Source organism: Dromiciops gliroides, chromosome 4 (assembly GCF_019393635.1).
Source record: "Dromiciops gliroides isolate mDroGli1 chromosome 4, mDroGli1.pri, whole genome shotgun sequence".
NCBI lineage: Eukaryota > Metazoa > Chordata > Mammalia > Microbiotheria > Microbiotheriidae > Dromiciops > Dromiciops gliroides.
This window is the reverse complement of record NC_057864.1, coordinates 449,254,197-449,270,612: the sequence shown is the minus strand read 5'-3', so window position 1 is coordinate 449,270,612 and position 16,416 is coordinate 449,254,197. Positions and strand designations below refer to the sequence as shown.

General features: G+C 42.0%; 1 protein-coding gene across 1 annotated transcript in view; it reads right to left on the bottom strand.

Moving 5' to 3' along the window:
* Positions 1-5,835: 5,835 nt before the first annotated feature.
* The window catches only part of LOC122755230, a 124,451-nt gene continuing 113,870 nt past the window's right edge, over positions 5,836-16,416 (bottom strand). The window contains exons 6-7 of the mRNA XM_044003553.1: positions 8,539-8,631; positions 5,836-5,859 (exon numbers count right to left, since the gene is read on the bottom strand). Of these exons, the coding sequence (XP_043859488.1) occupies positions 5,836-5,859; positions 8,539-8,631 (117 nt within the window). The remainder of the gene's footprint in view (positions 5,860-8,538; positions 8,632-16,416) is intronic.

Genomic DNA, 16,416 nt, shown 5'->3' with positions numbered 1-16,416 from the left:
ACACACACACACACACACACACACACACACACACACTACATAATGAAAGTGAAAATAGTAATGCTTTGATCTACATTCAGATTCCATCAGTTCCTTCTCTGGATATGGATAGCACCTTCCATCATGAGTCCAGGACTCTCTTAATAACAGGCTAGGTGTTCTTTCCTTTACACCAGAGGTTCTTATAACCTTTCCTATGTCACGGAACCCTCTTGGAAGGCTGGTAAACCCTATGAACCCATTCTGAGAATAATAGTTTCTTGCCCACATTCTTTTCAGCTAGCGGTTAGTGAATACAAAGATGGAATTGTTTTCCCCCATCCATATTCATGGACCCCAGGTTAAGAAGTCTTACTCTTTATTACACATGTCTTCTGCCTCTAACCAAACCCTTTCTTTCCTTAATCTGTTAAAAGATGTCATAAGGAAATAGAGGTCTTGGGTTAGAGTAGATGGATAGAATTCTGTTCCACATTTCCTTGAGACATCTAGCACACCCATCCCTGAGCCCAACATTCCTAAATGTATCTTCCACCCCTCTTTGAAGAATTGTGGGGGTCCATATGTGTGGAATACTGCATATAATGTCAGATTTTCCCAATGGATTGATTGTGCTGAATTTTTGTTCTCTTTTCTCTTTCTTTCTTTCTTTCTTTCTTTCTTTCTTTCTTTCTTTCTTTCTTTCTTTCTTTCTTTCTTCCTTCCTTCCTTCCTTCTTTCCTTCTTTCTTTCATTTTTTTTTTGTAAAATTCTTCATAAAAGATGGCTCTCTGGGGGCAGCTAGATGGCACAGTGGTACAATACTGGCCCTGGATTCAGGAGGACCTGAGTTCAAATCCGGCCTCAGACACTTGACACTTACTAGCTGTGTGACCCTGGGCAAGTCACTTAACCCTCATTGCCCCTCAAAAAAACAAAGAACAAAAACAAAAGACAAACAACAATAACAACAAAAAGATGGCTCTCTGGAGGGGGACAAGAAGAAAGATACAGAAGAAATCTAGGTGATGTCAGAACAGTAAATATATAAAAAATGTTTTTAAAGATCCCTAAATTCTCTCCCATCAACTTGTCACAGGCTGATTTTGCCTTAGAGGGAAAAGGAATTATGTATAATCGTGCTATTTATCAGACAATCACAGGGGGACATACTTTCCCCTCTTTGCAGAGAAGACAACTATTTGCCAACCTCTCTGTTGAGATTTAAAAAAAACCAAACTAAACCAAAAACAATGCCTGGCATTTCTTTATAGATTTCCTTAGGACTATCCACTTGATACAAGAAAACATGGGCCAAGTAATAATGCTTGGTATGCCAACCACAAGGCTGGAGATCCTAGCAGAGGGTCAGCCATCCCCCACATTCCTCCCCAACTTCTGATAGAAAGAGACGAGCTCCATGATTCTCATTTTATGACTTGAAAAGGGAGCCAGGACGGCTAAATAGCTTACCCTGAGGAATCACAGGATAAATCAAAGGTAGAACAGGGAGGAGGAAACAAGTTTCTTCTTTGTTCTAGTCCTGAACGGGTTCCAAAGGATCCTTTCTCACTAAAGCTGTTTATTGACCTGGTGCTGCCACCCAGTCATTCATATGCACAAGGGAAGGAGGGAAAGATGCAGGAGGTAAAGGAGATATAGAAGGGGCTGGAGAGGAGGAATGAGGAGAAGAGTGAGAAAGCAAAGGGGGACTTTTTACAAGCTGGGGACCAATTCTGGAACATCCATAAGGCTTCTCAAGAGATGTACAGCTCTGGCTGCTTCATTTATACCCAGTGCCCTAAATTTCTCTCTAATGAAATACTCGAGACCCTTAGGGCAGGGGTCTTACCCTGGGGTATGTGAACTTGTTTTTTTTTTTCTTTTTTGTGGGGCAATGAGGGTTAAGTGACTTACCCACGGTCACACAGGTAGTAAGTGTCAAATGCTTGAGGTTGGATTTGAACTCGGGCCCTCCTGAATCCAGGGCCAGTGCTTTATCTACCATGCCACCTAGCCGCCCCAAACTTGTATTTTTTATAAATGACTATTTCAATATAATTGCTTTCCTTTTAAAATTATGTTACCTATCCATAGGCACATACAGATAGAGATCTAGAAATCTATATCTATAGATCTATATCTACTTATAAAATTTAATGAACTTAAACACATTATCCTGAGAAGGGAGACTATAGATTTCACACAACTGCCAAAGGGATCCAAGTAACATAGAAAGTTAAAGATTCCTCTGCTTTAGGGGAATCCAGGGCCCCCCTGAGAATGAGTGATGGCTACTGTGGTTGAGAGCTGATCTAAAGGCTAAGGGAGGAGGGGGTTGGTTGAGAGAAGCGATTAGGGGCCTGACAGCTGAGGCGCCAAGATTAGAATACCCTCCCCCGAGCACAAGAGAAGCTCCAAGGGAGAGTTCCGAGCCTGATCGGTGCCAAACCTGTGCCCAATCAAAGGCACAGGCTCTCCGGAAAACCTCTTTCAGCCTATCCCTCCAAACCCATATATACATGCAGGGCTGCCAAGGCCCCCAGCTACCAACCCAGCGTTTCAGAGATCTCTCTGGAGAGACAGAATGAATGTTCATTCTGATTCTGACCACAGCTGGGGAGTCTAGTGATGCTGCAGACCTTGGAACTATGAGTTGAGTCTCCCTGCTGGGGAGGCCACATGGCAGAGTGTAGATGTGTGAATTCTTACTTTCAAATTAGGCTTCAGATATTTACTAGTTATATAACCCTAGGTAGGAAGGGCTAGGTAGCGCCATGGTTCCTAAAGTCACTGAGTTCAAATCCGCCTTCAGACACTTATTAGCTGGGTGACCCTGGGCAAGTCACTTAAGCCTGTTTGCCTCAGTTTCCTCTTCTGTAAAATGAATTGGAGTAGGAAATAGCAAACCACTCCAGTATCTTTGCCAAGAAAACTCTGAACAGGGTCATGGAGAGTAAGGCATGACTGAAAACTGAACAAGAGACCGTAGACAAGTCTCTGAGCCTATTTCCTGCAAAATGGGATTAATAATAACATCTTTGCATTCCTTAAAAAATGCTAAAAAAAAAACCCCCATGAGCTATTATAATTCCCTCATCTCCCCCAGCACGGTAAATAGAAAGTTGGCCTTAAAGTCAGGGATTTGTCATTGCTGCGTCTATGATTTCATTAGTACAGGGAACTATATTGGTATAGAGTGAGGAAAATACCCTCTACCAAGGTAGGTCTGCACCTGCTCTGTGTCAGAGGCAGAATTTCAACCCAAGTCTTCTTGTCTTCCAGGTCAGCTCCACAGCCATATCCAAACTGCCTCTCTTTTTTTTTGGAGGGGCAATGAGGGTTAAGTGACTTGCCCAGGGTCACACAACTAGTAATGGTCAAGTGTCTGAGGCTGGATTTGAACTCAGGTCCTCCTGAATCCAGGGCCGCTGCTTTATCCACTGCGCCATCTAGCTGCCCCTCCAAGCTGCCTCCTACAAGTGAAGGTGATCCCCCTACTCCAATTATGATCTTTCTAACTTTGGTAACGTTAACTGGAGCTGGCACGACCACAGCTGCTGGCCTCACACGGACCCTCTAACAGAGAAGACTTGAAAGTGTACTTATTCTAACTACAGTTTATAAAAGAGAGCTATGCTATTATTTTTTATCACCGCCTCTCCAGGTCTGGAGAGGCCTGCTGGGCCTGCTGGCTCACTTGATTGTGTTCCCAAGTTTATCAAACTCCCTTTCCAGAGTTGTACTCTTCCCTCTCAATTCTAATCCAATCCAATCAACCAATCAATTAATATTAATAAAAATTAAGTGGGGCAGCTAGGTGGTGTAGTAGATAAAGCACTGGCCCTGGATTCAGGAGGACCTGAGTTCAAATCCGGCCTCAGACACTTGACACTTACTAGCTGTGTGACCCTGGGCAAGTCACTTGACTCCAATTTTCTCACCCCCCCCAAAATAATATTAATTAATTAAATAAATAAATATTAAGCACCTACTATGTGCCAAGTACTGTGCTAATCACCAGGGATACAATCAATAGAAAGACAGTTCTAGGACCTTACACTCTAATGGGGGTGAAACAACACACAAAAGGAGATGGGTAAAGGGAATATCTCATTGTTCGGACTTGAAGGGCAGGCAGAGCAGCAGATGCAGAGTGGAGGGAGCTGAAAAGTCCAGTTTCTACCTTCTGTAAAGGAAGGCATTGGGAGGAGTTTGGCACCCTCCAGCCCTCCAATCAAAGAGGAGAAGAGGCTGAGGGAGGTGGTCAGTCAAAGCTTGATATAGTGGCAAACTGATGAGATTAGAGGTGATGAATTTAACCTGGGAGGGACAGCTTGTTCTGTAGTATTGAGCAGAAGAAGCAGTGTGGAATTTATCTCTATAATCCAAGGTCACCACGGTAGGCAGAGCAAGTTAACATGGCAAACAGTCTTGACCGCTACTATGGTTCAAATCCTGCCTCAGACACATCAGCTATGTGACCCTTGTATCTCACTCAATCTCTCATTGCACCTGGCATCTCTGGTCTGAAACTATAAAAGTTGCAGAAGATGTGTCCATCTCTGGAGTTCCCCACGCTGATAAAATCATCAGTCTGGTCCAAAAAAAGTTTAAAAATCTTCACATCTCAGGGGCAGGAAGCACCCTTAGAATTTCCTACTGTTAGAATCCCCTTATGTCCTTCTGAGTCTCTGAGATTCACCACCCCAACCTTAGCTCTATTTCCTGAGGGGCCCAGCCAGTGAAAATCCCTGATGTGGACTCACCTATCTTTGGCATTATGGCTTAGGGCCTGCATCCTTTTGAGGGAGGCAGCTGCCTAGGGCCTGCAGAGAGAGGGCATTCCAGACACTGTCTAATGAAGTGATAATAGGAAGGACCCTATTAACTGCTCCCTACCACGAATCTCTCCTGATCCAAGGCTTTTTTCTAGGCAGTTACTCAGAAAGGCCTTCCTAGTGAAATCCTCTCTTCCCCTGCCTTGCTTCCCCCCAGATAGGTTTCCTTTCCCTCTCCTCTAGGGCCAATGCCTTCTGATCCATGATGGATGACTTACCCTGGGGCTCTAAGTGACAGCCTGTGCCTTTCCTTCATTACCCCACCCCACTCTGAGCACAGCTTCCAAATTACTGGAATGGTCACTGCCCAGTCCGGCCCAAGGTCCCTTCTAAAGTTGCCTGGCAAAGAGCCACCTCATCATGACTTAGCTCCTGAAAGGACAGCATGTACTCTGCCTGAAGGTCGCCTTCTTAGAGGGTGGATCAGCTGTACTTTAATGTTGGAAGGGACTGGCCCTGGTCCAGTTTGGGCCAGGCCCCTTTTTAATCATCAGTCATTCAACAAGCACTTTATTCAGCACTTACTACTTTATGCATTGTGCTAATTAATCACCTGGTATTTGCCCTGCTGTGCTAATTAATCACTGGTCCACTTTTATTGTACTAGACCTGGGGATACTAAGAAAAAGGGAAAATAGTCCCTGACCTCAAAGAGCTTACATTCTAATTTCTAATGTCTATTTATAGCTTTTTCTATTTCCTTTTCATTTTTATTGCTATCTTTTATTTCTTTATCACCAAAAATTTTCCGGTCTCTTCCTCTCCTCCCTCTCAGAGTCACCCAACATAACAAATATTATTTTTAAAGAAAAAAGATGGAAAGAAATCAGCAAAACTGATCAATAGTCAACAGAGTCTGAAAATATGCCCAATAAGGCTTTCACTGTGCAATGTACCCAAGTCCCTTCCATTGCTGAAAATGAATATGTAACATGGGTGGGGGTGGGGAGGCTGCTTCTAGTAGCTCTTTTCCTGTGGGGATTCTTGTCCAGGCAGGGAATGAACCGGATCACCCTTAAGGTGCCTGCCAGCTCAGGCTCTAGGGAGGAACATATTAAGCAGGATGCACATTAGGGCTAAATCACTCTTGTGGCTAGAGTCCAAAGGCAGTCATTTATCTAAGAGTTTCTAGAAGCTCTTGCCCTATGCCCAGTCATGCAAAGGGGAAAATATAGTACTGGGTTTGGTGCCTCTAGGTCCTGAAGAAATTCTCTAGCATGGTGCCCACACATAATTGTTGGTGCTTAATAAATGCTCATTGACCAATCTTGACCCCAGAGAAAAGATGAGAAATTGCACCTATCTACTTCTATTTTTTTTTTTAAGTGAGGCAATTGGGGTTAAGTGACTTGCCCAGGGTCACACAGCTAGCAAGTGTTAAGTGTCTGAGGCCGGATTTGAACTCAGGTACTCCTGACTCCAGGGCCGGTGCTCTATCCACTGCGCCACCTAGCTGCCCCCTATCTACCTCTATTGCAGAGATGGGGGACTCTCGGTGTGGAATATTGTATACACTGTCGGATGTGGTTGATGTGTTGGTTGGCTTTTCTGAACTGCTCTTTTTTTTTCCCCACTTATAAATCTTTGTTATGAGAGAAGGCTTGCTGAGTAGTGGATGGGAAATAATTTATTTGAAAATGAATGCAGCTGAAACACAAGAGGCATCTTGTAACATAAATGTTTGTTGAATTGAAACCAGCAACACCTGAAACTCTATCTGTCCATTCAGGGCAAGGGAGTTCTCAGGACCAGGGAGCAGGCTGCAGTGGATAGGAGATGGCTTGGGAGCTGGGGGACCTCCTGTGCAAATTCTGGCTTTGCCCTAACTTACTTAAGCAAATCACTTCCTTTCATTAGGGCCTTAGATTTCTCATAATTAAAATGAGGAGTTGAACTAAGCAACTCCTAACATCCTTCCTAGCTCTGAAAGTTCCATGATCTCCTTCTTCCTCTGGAGGTGAATCTTCTGCCATCTGAGTATTTAACAAGAATGAACAGGTTTCTTTGCTCCTTCCCCACATGTGCTCCCAAACAGCCGTGTGCCCAATTGAGCCGCATTAGAATGAGCCTCTTTAAGCTTAATTGTCATCTTTGACTTTTGGAACATCTTATTATTTACTTATTTTTTTTGCAAGGCAATGGGAGTTAAGTGACTTGCCCAGGGTCACACAGCTAGTAAGTGTCAAGTGTCTGAGATTGGATTTGAACTCGGGTACTCCTGAATCCAGGGGTGGTGCTTTATCCACTGCGCCATCTAGCTGCCCCTGGAACATCTTATTAATAACAATGGAGTATCTTATTAATAACAGTGATGACAACAGCAATATTTTCAGCTCAAATTTGCCCATTTTACCCAGTATAATAGATACAATAAAGAATTTATCAAGCATCTCTTGTATTCAGAGTCATAGGGAAAGTAGAACTAGGAGTGCTCAGCCCTGGGAAGACAAGGCTCAGGGCTGGGGGAGACATGGTAACTGTCTTGAAAGGATTCCATGGGGAATGAGGATGACACTTGTTTTGTTTGGTTCTAGAGGAGAGAGCTAAAAACAGGGGATTGAGGCTGCAGAGGTAAATTTAGGTGAGATATAAGGAAACTGTCCTCATTATTAAAGCTATCATCAAGTTCAATGGGCTGCTCCTGCCATTAGTCAGGTTCTTCCTAATTAGAGGGCTTCAAGCAGAGGCTGAATGATAACTACAGAGGCTATACTATAGAGGGAATTCTCTTTCATAGGTTGAACTACACCTCTGAGGTCTCTGTGTGAGATACAAAATCCTTGCCTTCGAGGATCTTACCATAGAGTAGTTTGGTCCTCACAACAACCCTGGGGTTAGATAATGCACATGTTATTTAGCCCCATTATTCAGATGAAGAAACTTAAGATAACAAAAGTCTAAGTGATTTGTTGAAGGTTATTTGTTTGTTCAGTCATTTTTTTTTAGTCATGTTCAACTCTCCATGATCCTATTTGGGGTTTTCTCGGCAAAAATACTGGAGTGGTTTTCCATTTCCTTCTCCAGCTCATTTGACAGATGATGAAACTGAGGCAAACAGGGTTAAATGACTTGGTCAGGGTCATTCAGTTAGTAAGGGTCTGAGATGGATTTGAACTCAGGTCTTCTTGATTACAGGGCTGCTGCCCCCTCCACTGTGCCAACTATGAGCCCCATTGAAGGTTATACAGTTTAGTAAATGATTGGAGTTGAAATTAAGATTCAGGTCTTTCAACTCCAAGTTTACTAAATCACTCTCTTTACATTATGCCCAACTATCTTCAAAATGATTCCTCTAAAAACATATCAGATTGTACGATTCTTGAGGGCAGGGACTGTCTTTTGCCCTTCTTTGTATCCCCTGTGCTTAGCACAATGCCTGGCACGTAGTAGATGCTTAATAAATATATAATGACTGAATTGCTATAAAAGCTATCTCCATCCACAGGACTCAACTGACTCTTAGGATAAAGTGCATCTACCCAATTACCCCACCCACCCACCCACCCACCCATTCCTATGAATGTGTACAGGGAAGCAGGAAAGATACAGAATTCAAAGGAAGTATAGTGGGCAGAAGAGTGAGGAGAGGTGGCAACAAGATGTTCCTGGAAAAAAAGATGAACTCATTTGGAGGGGAAAGACTATTTCTGGCAGTCCATGCTTGCAGAAACTCACAGATCTTCCCCTTAGTGACTATTCTAATTATAGTTCCAACTACCTGGGAACAAGAGATTCCCCTGCCATTGGCCAGGGCTCTGGCCACCCCACAGGAGGTACCAGAGCGACTGGCGATCTGGTTGTCTCCATTTCTCTGTAGCACAGGGTGGAGGGAGCTGTATGGCCACAGAAGGATCTATGTGTGCAAAGAAACAGAGACGTGCATGGGGTTGGTGTTTGAATGATCACAGCTAAACAGAAGAAAGTACTATGGTGTGTGCATATGTATGGAAAAAAATTAAACACAGTCATTGGGTTGGTTGAAGGTGGAGTTTGAATTGAAATTAGTTTCACCCCTGCCAATCATTTTTACTAGTTTCTTCTGGCTTTCTTGGTGAGACAGCCTACAGCGTTCACAGACCGGCTTTCATCTGATATGACCCCAGATGAATGTTTTGTGACATGTTATGAACTCCTTAGCACAGCTATAAAAATTGAACACTAGAGAATCTAAGATCAAACATAAAAGAACCTTGAGCTTCCTGATTTTTTGTCCAAGACTCTATTGCTCCCTGAAAAGTGACCTCTACAATCATCCTTAGATATTATTATATTTTTTGTGGGTGGGGCAAAGAGAGTTAAGTGACTTGCCCAGGGTCACTAGCTAGTAAGTATCAAATGTTTGAAGCTGGTTTTGAACTCAGGTCCTCCCGAATCTAGGGCCAGTTCTTTATCCACTGTGCCACCTAGCTGCCCTGCCCTTAGGTACTTTTAATTGAGATTGTTTATGTAGATTCAAATACTTCATGAACAAAATCTGTTTTTGTTTTTGTTTTTTTCTCCAAAGCTGAAGGGAATATGGAGATGTCATACCATCAAGGGCTTAGGAAAATTTGCAGGCATGAGCTACCCTTTAGCATCACATAGACCATACTGACTTTAGGGATCTGGAGTGTTTTATTTATAAAAGTATCCTCTTTCATTCGCTTTCCTACCCTTCCCTCTCCCCACCCACCCACATTTAAAAAAAAATCAGTAGAAGGCATCATATTCATCCTGAGGACACAAAACCTGCTTTTGAGGAGCCTATAATGAAACAGCAGAAAAGACATGAATACAAATAATTATGTATAGGAAGAGCTGAGTAAGTGCAAAGGAGATGTATAGGTAAAGGGTTAAGAAATTTTAGGAAAGAGGACTCATTTTTGGCTGGGCTTTGGAGAAGACTTCATGGAACAGGCAGCAATTGCATCGAGCCATGAAGGAAGAGACGGAAGATTGTCTTAAGGAAAAGCATGGAGCTGAGTGAGGGCAGGAAGAGAATGAGAGGGGGAAGAGAAAAGAATAAGTATTTATATAGTACCTATTATGTGCCAGATACTATACTAAGCACTTTACACCCTCCAGGGTAGGTGCTATTATTATCACACACACACACACACACACACACACACACACACCCCTCTCATTTTACAGCTGGGGAAACTAAGGCAAATAGAAGTTAGTGACTTGCCTAAGGTGACACAGCTAATAAGTGTCTGAGGCTATATTTGAACTCAGGTCTTCCTGTCTCTAGGCTCAGTACTCTATCTCCTGAGAGCTGCCAAGTAAAGAGAATAAAAAGGTTTTACCCGGGGCAGCTAGGTGGCGCAGTGGATAGAGCACTGGCCCTGGAGTCAGGAGTACCTGAGTTCAAATCCAGCCTCAGACACTTAACACTTACTAGCTGTGTGACCCTGGGCAAGTCACTTAACCCCAATTGCCTCACTTAAAAAAAAAAAAAAGGTTTTACCAGAAGATAGGTTACACTGGAGGTAGCCTGGCATTGTGGAGAGAGTGCTAGCCATGGAGTCGGGAAGACTTGTGTTAAGATCCCTTTTCTGACACCTACTAGTCATATGGCTCTGAATCAGTCCCTTCATCTCTTTGAGCCTCAATCTTCTGTAAAATGAGAGAGATGAAAATAAAGGAGTAGTAACTGAGAAAAATGCATAAGATTAAAAAGGGAAAAAAAATGAAAGCGATGAACAGGAAGTGCTCCAAGGTCTCTTCCAGCTCTAAGCTATGATCCTACCATATTATAAGAGGAATAGTATGAGGTGAGATTGTTTCTTCACTGTTCTTGTATACAAGACTCCATTTCCCAACTCTAAGCATTTTCTTTTTTTTTTCTTTTCTTTTCTTTTTTTTGGTGAGGCAATTAGGGTTAAGTGACTTGCCCAGGGTCACACAGCTAGTAAGTTTTTTAAGAGTCTGAGGCCAGATATGAACTCAGGTTCTTCTGACTCTAGGGCTGGTGCTCTATTCACTGCGCCACCTAGCTGCCCAATTCTAAGCATTTTCAGGGGTTGTCCCCCATACCAAAAAGTCTCTCCCTCCTCATCTTCACCTCCTGGCTCCCCTAGCTTTCCTCAGGCTTCAGATAAAGCCCCACTTTCTTCAAGAAACCCTTCTCAGTCCTCCTTAGTCTAATAAATAATTGTTATATTGTATTGTATAGTATTATATTATATTATATCTTATCATAAACAATAATTAGTTCATTCCCTCTCAGATAATCTCCATTTTATCCAGTCTATATCTTGTTTGTACATAGCTGTTTGCACATTATCTCCCTATAAGGCTGTGAGCTCCTTGAGACCTGTTACTATTTTTTGCCTTCCTTTGTATCCCCAGTGCCTGACATATAGTAGATATTTAATAAGTGTTTGTTGACTGACTGATTGAAGAGTACACCAGAGTCACATTGTGGAAGGCTTTAAATGTCAGGATCAGGATTTTATGCCTTATTCTATAGGCAAAGTGGAGATGTTGAAACTTTTTGAATATAAGAGGGACATGATCAAAGTAGTTAATTAGAAATATCACTTACTATAAGTACTGCAGTTATTAATGCCTAGTACTTTGCTATATTCACTAGGGTTGAATGGATGATATATAAGTCATTTGTTTCTAAGAACCTACCCATTGACAAAGAGCAAGACCCTTGATGAGTGTTTCTCAAAATATGGTCAACAGAAATATCCATTATGGGTTAAGAAACACTAAAAGTCTTTGAGGGTCCATGGGCAAATTTTTTGGGGAAGGTGAAAGACCCCATCATGAGCTACTAATTTTTTTTTTAAGTGAGGCAATTGGGGTTAAGTGACTTGCCCAGGGTCACACAGCTAGTAAGTGTTAAGTGTCTGAGGCCGGATTTGAACTCAGGTACTCCTGACTCCAGGGCCAGTGCTCTATCCACTGTGCCACCTAGCCGCCCCTACTAATTTATTTTTTTTTAATTTTAATTTTAATTTTTTTTGCGGGGCAATGAGGGTTAAGTGACTTGCCCAGGGTCACACAGCTAGTAAATGTTAAGTGTCTGAGTCCGGATTTGAACTCAGGTCCTCCTGAATCCAGGGCCGGTGCTTTAACCACTGCGCCATCTAGCTGCCCCCCTACTAATTTATTTTTAAAAATCAGGTTACTTGTAATATGGAAATATTTTTCATGATTGTACCTGTCACCTATATATCATATTGCTCACCATTTCAGGGAGGGAGGCAGGAAGGAAGGATAGAATTTGGAACTCAAAACTTTTTTTAAAAAAGTTTAAAAATTGTTTCAACATATAATTGGGGGGAAAATAAAACATTACAAAAAATATCAGGTCATTCTAAGTAACTAATACCAGTCAGCAGCACCCTGGTGTCCTGGATGCTCATAAGGAAGGAGAGTTAGTCTCACTGCAAAATCTTCTGACACAGGCTTAGTATACAAATTGATATTCTTCCCTGTCCAGGAGCTGAGAGAAATCAGGACTCAGGCAGTAGGCCAAAAAGAGGTTTGGTAAACTAAACTCTCAATTTCTTTTTAATAGAGAATAGGCATTTCTGTTCAGGTGGGGCAGGGATAGGGGGAGTGAGTGAATTTCCTGCCATCTAAATCCCTGTATTCTCTCCCATTGTTTATATGGGCAAAGCAAAATGAAGAGTTTGGACAATTAGCTAGATGGTTCTGGTCTCAAACCTGATTAAAAAAAAAAAAGAATTTGTTTGGCCTGACATCCCTAATTAAGTGATTCCAGTGATTAAGATTAATCCAGATAATTTTTCAGTCGTTTGTTCCACTTTGTCTATGGAGACACTGACAGAGCATGGTGACATGGGAAACAAAAGAAAAGGCTTCTATTACAGGGGGGAAAAGGGCAGAATTATGGGTGGTGGCAATAAAAAAAATTGAGGGGAAATAAAAACCAATAGCTAGCAACCACATAAAGATTTTTTTGTTTTTAAAACTGTCTGCAGGGATCACCTTAAACTCACAAAATTCCTCTGGGGAAAGTATCGATTCATTTCATAGGTTAAAAAAAAAGATTTAAGGAAGCTAAGAAAAAGTTGCACAAGAAAAAAAATCATAAGCATCTTCACTCTTGTTCAAAGGTTTTACTCATTAGAATCCCTTGTCACTTTGTAACATCATCACCCGTTTAAGTATGTGTAGCCTCCATTTCCCCTGGACTTTTATGATGCCTGCAGCTCTACACACTGGTGGAGAATATTCTGAATTCAATTCTCAACACAAAATAACAGCCTGTCACCCAAAAGGCCCTCAGAATAGCAGGCCAATCAATGCAGAGGTAAAGCAGGATGCTGTGTTTACTGTTTAGAGACTGAGCAATTAATGCAGAGCAGCAGATTTCACAAATTCCAGGGTCAGGCATATTTTTGGTTGGGGGATGGGGGTGGAGAAGGGGAGAGACGACATTGAGTAAGTGTGTGAAAACACGGGATTAGATAATCAACAACAAGGAAGTTAGTCAAGTCAGCACCCAGAAATTGTCCCCAAGAACAGCTGCAATCCAGAAATATTAACAAGTCGATCTATCTAAGGGATGGATGGGTTATACTCAGCTTACAGGACATTTGCAGTTTATTCTATTCATTGTCTCAGTGCAGAAACAGGAGCTTAGAAATACTACTGTGACTTGGGCTTTCATCATTCTCTGTTTAAGGATCAGAGGGTCATAACTCTAGATACGGAAGGGACCTTAGAGATCATCTAATCCAATCCCCTCCATTTAGTGATAAGGAAAGGGTGACCCAGAGAGATGGTGCAGGTGATGCTGATGCTAATGATTTCTTGGCAAAGATACTGAAGTGGTTTGCCATTTCCTTCTCCCCCACTTATCTTATAGATGAGAAAACTGAGGCAAACAGAGTCAAGTGCCTGGGCCAAGGCCACACTGTTAGTAAGTGTCTAACGCTGGATTTGAAATCAGAAAGATGAATCTTCCTGACTCTAGGCGTTGTTCTCTGTCCACTGAGCCACCTAGCTTCCCACAGGTAGTAGTAAGTCACCAAGTCTGCATTTGAACAATCCAAGTTCGCCTCTCTTTCCACTGCACCTTAAAATACAAACAAACCAGGAACAGGTGACTAATGTGCACAAAAACAGAGAGCAGTTGCGCCCTGCCAGTGGACATATGGTTTGAACTTATGTCATAGGCTTGAGTTTCCTGAGAACGGGGAAGATCAACAGTGTTATGTGGAACAGGGAAAACTGTACTAAAAGCTCACTCCTAAGCCTAGAATTTAAAATTTTCTCCCCTCTTTTCAGTCAGTCAGTAAGTATGCTGACTATATGTGAAGCACTGGGCTAGAGGCTGAGGATTTCTTTTAGATAATTAATAATGATAATCATAACAGACACATTGTATACTCTAGCATATCTTATCTCATTTTATCATCCCAATAAATCTATTAAGAACAACTATAGGTGTTCTTATACTATCATTTTTTGGGGGGGCAGGGTGACTTGTGCAGGGTCACACAGGTAGTAAATGTCAAGTATCTGAGGCTGGATTTGAACTCAGGTCCTCCTGAATCCAGGACAAGTGCTTTATCTACTGCACCACCTAGCTGCCCCTATAGGTATTTTGATAACCATTTGACAGGTGAGAAAACTGAGACCCAAGGCAGTTAAATGATTTGCCCACAGTCATACAGGTACTAAGTGGCAGAGTCAGGATTCTAATTCCACAAACATTTATCAAGCGTGTACTAGGTACAAGGATGCACTGGGGATACAAAGATTCAAACAAAACAATACCTGACCTTGAGGGACTTACAACTTATTAGGAACCCACGTCTTTCCACTGTACAACATGACCTCTCTTCCATCAAAATCTGAACTAAACTACTATTAGAATCAATAAACATTTATTAAAGACCTGCTATGTGCCAGGCATTGTGCTAAGTTCTGGGGATTGTTGTTGTTTGTTGGACCTTCGTTGTCAAAGTGGACCATGACATCAGAAGGTGATGTCATGACTTGCAGTGAATTGGATTTAAGTGAGGGAGGGCTGTGCAAAGTCACCAGCCTCACTCTCTTCCCCAGAGCCATCTGGGTCTATTGGCAAAATATATATATATATCAAGATGACTGGAGATGGTCCCAGATGTTTGAGGCAATTGGGGTTAAGTGACTTGCCCAGGGTCACCCTGCTAGTAAGTGTCTGAGGCCAGATTTGAACTCAGGTTCTCCTGATTCCAGGGCCAGTGCTCCATCCATTGTGCCACCTCACTGCCCCAAGTGCTGGGGATACAAAAAGAGACAAAAGACAGTGCCTACCCCCAAGGAGCTAATAGGAGAGAAAACATGGGAACAAATATATACAGATAAGCTATAAACAGTATAAACAAGAAATAATTAACAGAAGGATGACCCTAGACTTAAGAGAAATTGGGGAAGGCATCTGATTATCACAGCTATTATTTTTTTTTTTAAGTGGGGCAATTGGGGTCAAGTGACTTGCCCAGGGTCACACAGCTAGTAAGTGTTAAGTGTCTGAGGCTGGATTTGAACTCAGGTACTCCTGACTCCAGGGCCGGTGCTCTATCCACTGTGCCACCTAGCTGCCCCTATCACAGCTACTATGATGACAACACTGATCACTTCCATCAGCCATACATTTACATAGTACAATAATATTTTTAAAAAATGTTTAGGCTGGCAACAACCCTGCGATGCAGCACAAGCATCATTACACTGCTATCAGCAAATGAACCTTAGGTAATTCACCTTGCAGGAGCAAATTTAAGAAAACCACGTGGGATGCAGAGCATCCCAGAGAATGGCAGCCCCAAGGAGAATGCCCTCAAAAGGGAAGTGTCTGCACGGGGAGCTATATTTAAAGCTTTGGTATCAGAAGCCAATGCCCCGCCTGCTTTAGGCAGAAATTAGATTAAGGAGCTAAATTTAGACTGGACAGGAGTTAACCAGATCCCTGGCTTCTCTGAGGAGCTGTGTACATCTGTGTATGTGTGTTGGAGTTCAAATAGCAAAGAGAGAGGGAGAGGCCAGGAGCTGATATGATAGCGTCAATAAAGCCTCATTAAGAATAAAAGGTTTGAAAAAACAAACAAACAAAAAACAAACAAACAAACAAACAAACAAACAAAAAAAGAATAAAAGGTTTGGAAAGGGGGAATCCTATCTGAATGAATTAAAAATCGGAACTATTGAGCTTTTAAAAATAAAAATCATAATAATGTATTTTCAAGTCATGTGCATATTATATAAGCTAGGACAAGTGGACAGTTGCAAATAAAATAAGGGGAAATTAACTTATATTGCATATTGTTCTGTAAACATTTAAATTCTGATTTTGATACCACCTGTTTTGAATGTTTTGCTTAAAAGAAGAATCCTTAAAATTATTTCCAATTCTAATTTGGGGGGATCTGGATTAATGAGGTACACTAAGCTACACTAAGACTTCTGGGACAGTCTGTATATACATATGTGTTTATGTGTTTGGGATAGACCATACAGCTAGTGAATGGATTTTGGGAAATTGCAAAAACACCTGTACTGACCCCAACTCGCCATAGGAGCAAAGACCCATCTTTTGAATACCAACATTTTATCAGCATTGCTTTATCATAGATTTGAGACC